Source organism: Arachis duranensis, chromosome 8, assembly GCF_000817695.3.
Source record: "Arachis duranensis cultivar V14167 chromosome 8, aradu.V14167.gnm2.J7QH, whole genome shotgun sequence".
In the NCBI taxonomy this organism is placed as follows: Eukaryota; Viridiplantae; Streptophyta; class Magnoliopsida; order Fabales; family Fabaceae; genus Arachis; species Arachis duranensis.
Genome location: NC_029779.3, coordinates 29,630,862 through 29,642,315, shown reverse-complemented (window position 1 = coordinate 29,642,315; position 11,454 = coordinate 29,630,862). Strand labels below are relative to the sequence as shown.

The following is an 11,454-nucleotide window of genomic DNA, read 5'->3' as shown; positions in this document are numbered from 1 at the left end:
ATTGCTCTTTCACGATCACACAAAATAAATCACCCTATTGAGTCACACCACGGACTAAACAATCCATTTTTTTCCTGAATTCCTATTGTACTTCCCTAAACTTAGAGGTTGTGTACTCACGCTAAAATTGTCTTTCAATTGTAGAACTCGATGAATAGGGGACAACTCCTTTAGAGTCTGTAGCATCATCCTCTAGTTCCTTCTACTCTTTGTTCCCAAGCACATTGTCATACTCATGCACGAACTGAACCAGTCCACTCTTGCAATGCAAGTAACTACCGAAAAAGGTGTGCATACTCTCACTCCGTTGAGTACTTCTCATACCAGCCCAAAATTCACCTTAAAAATAGATTGGAACCCACATTCGACGTTCGTCATAAAGGTCTACAAAACTAACAGAAAAAAAGTAATAATCACCATCATGAACAATTAGCTACATCACAACATACAACTACAGACTTAGTGAACTAAGTATTTTTAAGATAGAGCTTGCATAACAAACCTACTATAAAAGAAGAATATAAGAGCACAATACAAAACGAACCTGATAGCCATCTGTTTTGCTCTAAGTTAAACTCAGCAATGAATACAGACCAATCATTTTCGAAAGATTCCACAGACCTGGCATTCCAAACAGTGACATGCATTCTATCATCTATTTCTTTGTACCGAGCATATCTTTTGAGCTTATGCGGTATCTTTTTCATTATGTGTGATGAGCAGAAATTATCTATCGGTAAAGAATTTCACAAATGAAATTTTGTTGCAAGTATAGTTCTAAACCAACAAGCAATTCCTCAATCAAAAATTTGTTTGTCACAAATACAAACCCCAACAAAAATTAAACCAAAGTATTTAAACCTCGGGTCGTCTCTCAAGGAATTACAATAAAGTGCTTGGTTATTAGCTATGAAGGAATGTTTTGGGGTTTTCGTAATAATAGACAAGAAATGTATATAACAAAAGAAATAAACTAATAACTAAGAAAGCTCTTAGCAAGGAATGAGAACTAGAAGTCCTATCCTCATTATCATCATCAATTGTGACAAGAATTGTCCATTATTCCACTTAGTTAACCTCTAACCATGAAGGAAAGTCAAGTGGATATAATCAACTTGAATCCACAAGTCCTAGTCAAATCCTAAGGAAAGACTAGCTTTAGTGGCATTCAAGTCAATTAGCAACTTCTAATTATCAATTAACAAAAGAGTTTGATAACTCAAGAGTCTCCAATTACCCAATTCAAGCCAAGAGGAGAAAAATCTAACTCATAACTAAAAGAGATATTTCATCAAATACATGGAGGGCAATAAAAGTAAACATCATAAATTGTAAGAATTAAAGGAAGCTATAACTAATCAAAGTAAGAAATCAAATATAGAAATCAAGGTAAACATTAAAAGATATGGAAATCATAAATTGCATTGAAAGAAAATGAAGATCTACATAATAGTTCATAAACTAAAATTAACAATATAAAGGGACTACAAGAGAAGTAAAATGCTAGAACAAATAAAAGTAAAGAAAAACTAAAGTAAAGGAGAAATGAGATCTAGATCTAAAAGGAAGAAAACTAAGAACCCTAATCTAGAGAGAGGAGAGAGTCCTTCTCTCTAGAATTCTACATCTCTCTCTAAAACTAAAGTGTATGAATGATTCCTCCCTTGACCCCCCTTCAATTCTGCAAGTAATAGCCTCAGAAATGAGTTGGATTTGGGTCTGGGAAGCTCAGAAATCGCCCCCAGCATTTTCACTTTAATGAGTTCACGTGCGAGCTACGACGCTACACATGGGTCACGCGTATGCGTCGTTGGACATTTTCTTCTCATGCGTACGTGTCGTGTCACGTGTACGCGTCGCCATGCGACTTCACATTCACGCGTGCGCGTCTGTCATGCACGCGCGTCGATGCATGCCTTCTAAATCCTTGATTTTTCATGAATTCTTCACTTTGTATGCTTTTCTCTTCACTTCTTTGAAGTCAAAGGTGAATTAAAATTAGCTGATTAAAGGCCTAAAAAGCATGTTTTCACTCTTAAGCACAAATTAGGAGAAAGTCATGAAATCATGCTATTTCATTGAATAAATGTGAAAAAAGTTGATAAAATTCTCTAAATTAGGTACAAGATAAACTCTAAAAAATGGGATTTATCAACGTGCCATATGCATCATCGGTGGCGAGTATCTGGAAGGACATTCCTAATAGCACCAAACATGGATTTGCACTGGTCCGTGATGATGGCCTGTGGGGGGATCCCATGCACCTTAACTATTGCTTAAAGACTCACTCAAAGCTACGAATTTTCTCATTTTCTAGCAAAGCGCATCCGAGCAGCGTGCACTTGCCGTAATGGTTGACACCAACAAAAGATGCAAATGGAAGTCCGTGCCTGTAATAAATTTCGCCAAAATTAACAAAAGCATGCTAAATGTGAAAATAATTAAATCTTTGAATAGAGGCAAAACACATAACATACTTGTTTCTACTGTACGTTGTATCAAACGATTCTACGTCACCATAATATTCATAAGACGCCCTACATCTTGCATCTACCCAGAGCACACTTTTAAATTTGTTAGTTTTATCTACATCAACTGCATAAAAGAAATTCAGGTTGATATCTTTCATTCGCATGAAATAGCTAATCATTTCCTTCACATATGCGTTTCCATCAGCACAACGCAGATTGCTCGTAATGTAGTTCCTCACGTCCTTTTCTGAGTAACCCAAATTCAACGAGCCACCAACCTCATTCGTCAGTGCGAGATAAGTCTTGTTGGGCCGTATGCCAGCCTCATCGTTGTTCTGAATCACACACTTGGCATGCATGGTCAGTTTTCTGTACTCAGTGTAATGCACAGCTTGCTTGGCAGAACACGGATAAGTGTTCTTCAGTTTTAATTTGGACACCATCCAATTATCCTTCTTCCTATCAAGTATCATGTACATCCTTGCTTTGCATCTGGCTGTTATTATTCTCTTTATCCGAGTTGCTACCTTCACTCGAGATTCCCGATAACCTTCATGACTACAGTGTAACAATTGGTTAATGGGTATCTTTGATTCCTTTCTGGTCTTGTCAAAGTTAGTATTTCTAATCCTAGTCACGAAGCTAACTTTTTCTACATAATTAGAATAAAACTCTTGTGCCCGCTGCAAGGAAACAACTCTCAATCCTACGTACAGGATTTCTTCTATTGGAATTTCAGTGTGATCGGATAACTGCAAAGACATTCAGAAAAAATATCATTCAACACAAAAAGTACTCAACTAATTAATTTTCAATACCTCGCTTCTTTATTCAGCAAAATAAAGAATACTTCACACCTCATGATTCACTGCCATTACATCGTCCTCTAATTGAACAACGTTTATAGATCTTTCCCCTGAAATTCATAACCAAGGACATATCAACAAAAGACATAACCATCCACCGTTAGACACTTGCGAACACTCTTCCAACAACCACTTATCCATTGATATTACCAACTAATAAACAATTGAAACTAAACTGGTATAGAACAAACATTAATCAAAGTTGTAAACATCAATTAAACATGGTGACCAAACAGAATAATAAATCACATGAAAATGTAGCACTATTCTAGCATAGTTGAAAGAAAGATTATCCACACCATTCCTAATTAAACAAATGAAATCACAATCCTTTCAACAAAACTTATTGCTGTTAATAACTCAACAACAAACTAAAAAAAAAGTTACAAATAAACATAACCAAATATATTACTACCACACAAAGTACTTTGTTCACATGTTGTGTGTCATCTTCACTAAGCGACGGAACATTAACGTTGCAAGAATTATAATGATCACTATCATCATATATAGTGATGTACAATGCTTCTTCACAAATTGCTTGGTCCATCGACATTATGTGGTCCTCTTGCATTCAACGAAAACACATTTACCTTACCGAATATGATTGAGGAGAAGAGGGTTGCGTGACACCTTCAAACACTCACGTCGCAGTTCTCTTCCACGGGAACGGTGGTTGGTCCACTTGACTTCAATGAAAACACATATACCTTACCGAAGATGGTTGCGTGACACCTTGTACCACTGACGTCACACTTCTCTTCAACGGGCCTGGTGGTGCGACAAGGTGGGATTCGAGTGATGGCACAATCACCGTATAAGGGTAATGACAGCGTACCAGTGACCTGAACAGTTCCACGAAAGAAAAGCGGGATTTGGATGTAGGCGCAGTCACCGTTGATGGGTAATGTCAGCGTTCCAGTGACTTGAAAAGTTTTACGAAAGAGAAGTGGACTTCGGGTGAAGGCACAGTCACCATCGATGGAACAAATGGCGATGTCCCTGTGAATTGAAAAGCACCACGAAAGAAACGCTTCCAGCGAGAAGAATGAGGATACAGTTTGTGTGATGGTATGCCCTGCTCCTGTAGAAGAATGAGGATACAGTTTGTGTGACGGTATGTCCTACCCCTGTGTTCGTAATTGGCGTGAAAGTCTCATGCTAGGTTGATACGTTACCGATCCTTGTTATTTCAAATTGCATTGTACTGACCCACTAAATCTTTAATTTACATAACAACTTATAATTAATTAATTTTAATTAGTGTTGTTAATAGTTGACCGATATAATTCTTGGCACCTTATCCTTTTCCAAGTGATAATATTCGGATGGATAGAAATTTTGTGTGTGTACTTCTTGTAAGTTTTCAGCGGAACAGAGAAAGGTACTTTCTTTTACGGAGAGGGTCCTTACTTAGGGCTTTTGGCCCCTATGATGATAAAAAAGAAAAGAGAGTCCTTACTTGCTTTCCACGAGCCATGACAATATATTAATTAAATAGTTTATATCGATGCTTAACGTGGCTAATAATTAAATGTATATGAAGAAAATGCGGTGGTTTTGACATGTTAAAAACCGAGTTATCATCATGCCATAGCATTCAACAGATTATAGTTCATTAGATAGCTTTATACAAACACAAGTTGTAAAGTCATTTATTTTGTATACGATGGCAAACTTGATTAGCCAGTTGAAAAATGAAAACTCGCATACGATTGCATACTTTCAAACCTTCTATATATACACACATATCATATTTCCTTTGGTTCTCTGTAACATGTTCCTGATCGAATAGACCAAATATATTTCAGGTATTACGCAATCTCCCACTACCAATAGACTGTTCAAACAAAAGGATGTTGGTCATAGTCGGTGACAAATACATACATACATGAGTGGTAATATATTTGTAGATTTTCTTTTCGTTCATATATAAAATACACGAGTTATTAAATAAATGACACATAAAATTAATGGAAAAAATGAAAGATATAAATACTAAAATAGATAATTATAAATTGGTTTTTATATTATACTAATTATAGATATAGCTACTATCAAAGGTTTGGAATCATTCACACATGATCCATATATATGGTCAAAAGTCCACAACTGGCTAAAGTTGTGTCCTCATGACGCCTAAATAAATTTACATATTCAAATAAATGAATAATAACATGGACACACGTCCATGGCTTTGAAGTTTGAATGTTTCTAACTTATTTTATTTTCAATATAAAGACCATATAATATAATAACAAGATATTGGTATTTTTATATGGTGGAAGGTTGCCGCGTTTGGGTTGGGTGGGCGGTGGGTAAAATGGTAAATGGAAGAGAGAAGAAAGAAAAGAATGGCGCGTAATATAAGAGGATCCGTCAAAGATAATCCATGGAACGCCACGTGTCAATATCGCAGTGATTGAGGACCAAAGGTAAGGTTAGCTGCTGACTCCATCTTTCAGAATGCTCTCGTTTGGTTTCTTCGATAAAGTAAATAATAATAATAATAATAATTAAAAAAAGAGAAACAAAACATAAAGCAAAGAGAAAGCGTAACACCTACACCCACACCCACACCTCACTTCAGTCCACGCCAGAATAACAATCTCTCTCTCTCTCTCTCTCTCTCTCTCTCGGTGGAAGCAGCTAGGGTTTCTCTTTCTTGCATCTCGATTTAGCAGCATCGGCATCCAATAATCTTGCTCGAAATTTATGGAGGTAACACCATATTAGATTTTTCCCGATTTCCCTGATTATTCGGTTGCAAACAAAAAGGAGAACATTTGTTACTTGTCTTAACAACTTTACTGTTTAGAATTCAGCTCCGATCCTCAATTTGATTCGATTACTCCTGAGGATTATTTGATTCGTTTGAATTTGAGATTGCTATGTTGTGTGCTGGTGCGGTTGCTTATTCGTAGTTCTTATCCGATGTTTAATCTGTTTTGAGGGAGGCGGGAGCTTTGTGTTTCATACATTTTTTTTATTAGTTGTGTTCTGATTTTGGGGATATTTTGGATGGTGTTGTTTTGTAGGGATCCCCTGGGATTGAAGATAGCAGCAAGTCTGAGGCGCATTTGACTTCAGCTGCTGCTTTTGTGGAGGGTGGAATTCAGGATGCTTGTGACGATGCTTGCAGCATCTGTCTTGAAGCCTTCTGTGACAGTGATCCTTCCACCGTATGACTCTAATTTTTTTTAATCACGTTCATTTCTTTGGATGACTGTTGTTTGACTCTTTTGATCATGCTGGTTTCTTTCACCCTTCCTGCAGGTGACAAGTTGCAAGCATGAGTTTCATTTTCAGTGCATTCTGGAATGGTATTGTTCTTTGGCTTTCTCTGTTAACTGTTTAGTCCTGTATTTTTGACCTGGTCAGGACTGTACAGTATCTGTGACGATGAATTTTTTACTGAAATATTATTGTTGTATCCTGATGCTACCCCATACAGGATATAGGCATATAGCTGCTGCGATGTTTTCATATAAGCCAATGTGGTTCCTTGAAGTGATGAATCTAAGACTATAGGTTTAGTTTTCTATTCTCTCTTATGCTTCAGTGGCACACAAAGAAGGACTAGTGGACTACTTAGACAATCTATTTACAAGTGTGTGTCTACTTTGATTTTGAGGGCAAACAAACAGGGTTTGCATGACTGACACCTTAAGATAATGCCCAACTCAAGACAATTTATCACTACCAGCTAAAAGAGGAAGTATTAAGGATTTCATACATGGGATTGAAATTCTTAAACGTTGAGTATACAAATGATTCTCAGGGCTTATAGCATTGGCTCATGACATATTGTCATGCCCATTCAGTATTTTCCTTGTAGTCATGAAGTTTTCTTTCTGTCAATAGATAGTATTGTTTCATCTTGTTTGTGTTGTTCAAGGGTCTCTGAATATCAAATGTGGTGCCCAACAAACTCTATAAACCATAAATCAGTTTGGCCCAAACTCAAGCTTACTACATTGGCCTAACAAATATGTATTTTTAACATAGTTCTAACTTTCATTAATATTGAGGGAATGGTATCAGGAATTTATTAGTCTCATTTTCAGAATCAAATTTTAAATTCTCACATACATGGCAGTTGGTACTCATCCAACCGTATGGGAAAGGTTTCATTGTTTTATTGTTGTTGCTTACACTTTCTCCTCACGTACTGTTCCCTTCTCCATGAAGCCTTACCTTACTTTTCCACCCAAGTAAAATGTGTATCAAGTAAAATTTTCTGGAAAATCTTCCAATCAGTTTTTGACGAGTTAAAGTTGCACGTATTCTATACCATTGATATACGTAGTGAATACCAAACATTGTCTGAAGCTTTTGGCAATGTTAGCAAGGTTTCATTTTGACCTGGATTTCAATCTTTAGGTGTCAGAGAAGCTCCCAGTGTCCCATGTGTTGGCAACCCATCAGTCTCAAAGATCCATCCAGGTTTTCAGTTTCCTCCTTTTTTATTTTTTTCCTTTTTGGTTGTTTATTTTGTCACTGGTTTCGAATTATTATTTCTTTTGAAGATATATTTATGTATTCTGGTTTGATTTTGCAGCCAGGAACTTCTTGAGGCTGTGGAAAGAGAGAGGAACTTTAGGTTAAATCCACCTAGAAATGCCACAATATTTCATCATCCAACTCTGGGGGATTTTGAGTTACAACATGTCTGTGGTTTACCTATTTTAATTTGCAACCATATCTGTTATCATATCTTATGCATTGTGTCATTGTTATGTCTTCATGCAGTTGCCAGTTGGAGCAAATGATGCTGATCTTGAGGAGCATATAATCCAACACTTGGCTGCTGCTGCTGCAATGGGCCGAGCACGTCACATTGCAAGAAGGGAAGGCCAGAGAAACAGGTCATCAGCTCAAGGTCGCCCTCATTTTTTGGTATGGTCGACCCATCCCAATTCTCCTCCTGTCGCTCCTGCTTCTTCTTCTCCTACTCACAGCCAGAGGGGGGATGGTGAACAAACACCTGCAGTTGCTTTTGCCACTCTTTCTCCAGCTCCTGCAACTGGAGAAGAATCACCACAGCTTACTTCAGTTCCTCCTGTTCTAGCTGAACAGGTTTCTGCTTCAGGATCTGGGTCTGCTGTACACAGCATTGATCATCAGGGATCATCTAACAATAGGTAACTGCAACACTTCATATTGAATTTCAAAATCATACTAAATGCTTTTTAATTTCTCAGTTACATGCATTTCTAGATTTAGATGTTCTTAACACATAACCGATACTTAAAACAGGAGATCTCCTAGCCAGTCTTCTCCAAGTAGTCAGGATAGAGCGGGGCCATCGGAATTACAGTCCTTTTCAGAATCCCTGAAATCTAAATTAAATGCTGTGTCGTCAAGGTATAAGATAAAGCTACCATTATATGTAGCATGTTAATATAATTGGAGTTCTCCCGTTGCACTGCAAACTTTAATTTCTACCCTCCTTTCAGATACAAGGAGTCAATTTCCAAGAGCACAAAAGGGTGGAAGGAGAGATGGTTCTCTCGTAATACTTCTATGTCTGATATTGGATCTGAAGTCAGACGAGAAGTTAATGCTGGGATTGCAACCGTGTCACGAATGATGGAACGCCTGGAAACTAGAGACAGTAACAGAAGTAATAGCAATACCAATAGCAATACTGCACCAAGTAATTTGGAGCATGGTTCAGGTCAGGGATCAAGTGATCAGCTTTTAACAGAAACTGAAGGGAGTCAACTGAGAGACACCAACACAAAAACATCTTGTGCTGCAGGTTCTAGTTCTAGTTAAGCATATAGAAGAAATTGCATCAACTCAGATTTGTTTTGTCCAAAAGGTAAAATCTTTAATTTCATTGGAGGTTATGAAATTGCATGGATGTGGTGCGTTGCCTATTAAGCAAAGCGGCCTGCACAAGATAACCAACGAATTGTGTTATTGGACAAAAATAAGAACAAAACAAAGGCGGCAGTGGTCTCTTTTGTCTAAAACTTAGGAACCTATATATATGATGTATATTCACCTTGTAAACTTAATATTTACAAATATCTCAGATAACCTTTCCATAAATATCTGTGTTTCTTAAAATTCTCAATATATAAATCATCGTTCTCCAACACGGCAATAGTTGAATGATGACATGTTGGGATTCAACAATTTGTGGTGCTTCATTGCAATTAGGGGAGGTGAGATGAGATGCTCATTTTATTTTGATGATGCCTATTTAGTTGGTTCTTATCGGATGAACATCATCCTGACCTTGAATTGACCGTCTTTTTTCTTAAACTTTATTAATCACGAGTATTTTCTGATGTGTTTGATAGGGAAACTTTCAACCTGTCATTAGAACTTGCCTAATTGGATTAATGAATTGAGTGGATCAAAACTTGATATTATGTATGTAATCCCATCCAAATAGTTCACTGACTTCCTTTTTCTTCTATAATAATGGTTGAGTATCTGTTAATGAAGTTATCCAAATCATTCATTAGTTGTTGCAAGTCATAAAATCACGAAAGTCTGCGTAGTTGGTATTCAGTTTATCTATATATAATCAATTAATCATATATTCTAAGCATTCCATTAGGAACCAATCCACAGATATTCTCGCAAGACACAGAAGCTACGCATTACGCAAAGAATCGCCTCCAATTATATAGGCTCTCTTTTCCCTAGTTTCTTCATGAACATACCCATTTCAAAACCAATTTGAAGCGTCCATTGAATAATGAGAAGGAAAACAAATAACCAATGACACCGATTTCAGAGTCCTGACGATATCTTTAATCTTTTTTCTCATAGCAAAGTCGTGTGGGAGTACATTTGATAGGGTCACAAATTTATTTTTTTTATGTTTTGGTCATGGGGTTACAATTTATTTACACTTCTATAATTGTGCTCTGAATGGGTTCTATGATATATCTTCGTACCTTTAAATTATATAGTAATGAAAGATTTTTAAGTGTACCGTCATATTGGTGTATCAGTGATTTTTAACCGTTGATCTTAATTATATATACTATATATATTTTTATAATTAAAATTAACGGTTAAAAATCACTGAAACAACTGTAACAACTGTATGACGGTACATTTGAAAATTTTTCTATATTAATATTTTTATTTTCTTATTGACATTGTTTATAACAAATTTCAAGTGCCAACTACCAAAATACAATGCTCTGAATCCCGGATGTGTTACACTTAGATTTAGAGGCACCGACAATTTTGTAAGAGTGGCGACAAGATGTCAGATAGAGTTGCCAATTCACGCGCCAGAAAGGAAGAGTTTTAAAGTCATAAACGGTGCGCTCGGAACCTGTCTCAACCTGAGCTGTGTGAGGAACATACCCACATAATAACAAAACCAAACATTGATTATTGTGTGACCAAATTCATAGTTAATTCTCCCACACATTCGCTGTACTGATTACACAAAACACCGAATGTGTAATCACTTGGCAATTAATTGTCATTCATATCATTTAATAAGATTTAATATGAGCTTAAAGAGTGGCAATTCATGAAATTAAGCAGTCTGGTTAACAAATATAACATCCACGGCAGTAAATAATGCATGCATTTCTTTGCTTAGTGATTAATTAAATGTTACTAAAACAGTAAAACCTTTTTCGGATTCACTTTGCTTTCACTTTTATAAAAATAAAGCTAAGAAACCTAAAGAGAGAACAATTGGTATTGAACTATTGGTTCTTCTATTCATCCGATTTGTGCATCACATTATCATTATTATTATTATTAGTAGGATTTTGCTAACATGTATCCTAAAAGTATATGACAAATTTATTATTAATTTAAAAAATTTTAAATATATAAAATAAATATATTAAAAATTTAAAATTTTTAATATTTTTAATAAAAAATTTAAATTATAAAAATTTAACATATACCCAAAATAGATAAACTCATATTATTGCTATTATTATTGTTACGGTAGGTAACCGGAGATTAATACGACGGATGGCGTTTGGCGGCCCAAGTGTGCGATGGATGAGAACTCCGGGTAGGTACGCAGCTCGGGAGGTTCCGTCCGACTTGTGCTCGCGTGTGAATGGGGGGTGGTACCTGCAAAGACACTCCGATGCCTAAGTTAGCAAGGGTGTAAG

General features: G+C 36.4%; 2 protein-coding genes across 2 annotated transcripts; one reads left to right on the top strand and one right to left on the bottom strand.

Moving 5' to 3' along the window:
* Positions 1 to 2,284: 2,284 nt before the first annotated feature.
* On the bottom strand, positions 2,285 to 3,893 carry LOC110274832 (protein FAR1-RELATED SEQUENCE 5-like). The gene is made up of 5 exons (XM_021130158.1): positions 3,765 to 3,893; positions 3,488 to 3,512; positions 3,329 to 3,387; positions 2,478 to 3,223; positions 2,285 to 2,390 (listed from the first exon to the last, which is right to left on the bottom strand). The coding sequence occupies exons 1-5, from the start codon at positions 3,891 to 3,893 to the stop codon at positions 2,285 to 2,287; spliced, it is 1,065 nt and encodes a 354-aa protein (XP_020985817.1).
* Positions 3,894 to 5,891: 1,998 nt separating this feature from the next.
* Positions 5,892 to 9,444, top strand: LOC127741149 (E3 ubiquitin-protein ligase RHF2A-like). Its single transcript, XM_052252902.1, has 8 exons — positions 5,892 to 6,058; positions 6,376 to 6,519; positions 6,614 to 6,660; positions 7,721 to 7,783; positions 7,899 to 8,007; positions 8,090 to 8,481; positions 8,597 to 8,704; positions 8,797 to 9,444. Exons 1-8 carry the CDS (start codon positions 6,053 to 6,055, stop codon positions 9,116 to 9,118), a joined length of 1,191 nt encoding a protein of 396 aa, XP_052108862.1. The 5' UTR covers positions 5,892 to 6,052; the 3' UTR covers positions 9,119 to 9,444.
* The last annotated feature ends 2,010 nt before the right edge of the window (positions 9,445 to 11,454 follow it).

Excerpts from the sequence above, each read along its gene's own strand:
- LOC127741149 (XM_052252902.1), top strand. Across the intron at positions 6,661-7,720 it reads TTTCAGTGCATTCTGGAATG|GTGTCAGAGAAGCTCCCAGT; the intron begins GTATTGTTCTTT and ends TTCAATCTTTAG. Across the intron at positions 8,008-8,089 it reads GGGATTTTGAGTTACAACAT|TTGCCAGTTGGAGCAAATGA; the intron begins GTCTGTGGTTTA and ends GTCTTCATGCAG.
- LOC110274832 (XM_021130158.1), bottom strand. The coding sequence starts at position 3,893 with ATGTCGATGGACCAAGCAATTTGTGAAGAAGCATTGTACATCACTATA. Across the intron at positions 3,388-3,487 it reads TTTCAATTGTTTATTAGTTG|GGGAAAGATCTATAAACGTT; the intron begins GTAATATCAATG and ends TATGAATTTCAG. Across the intron at positions 3,224-3,328 it reads TAATGGCAGTGAATCATGAG|TTATCCGATCACACTGAAAT; the intron begins GTGTGAAGTATT and ends ATGTCTTTGCAG.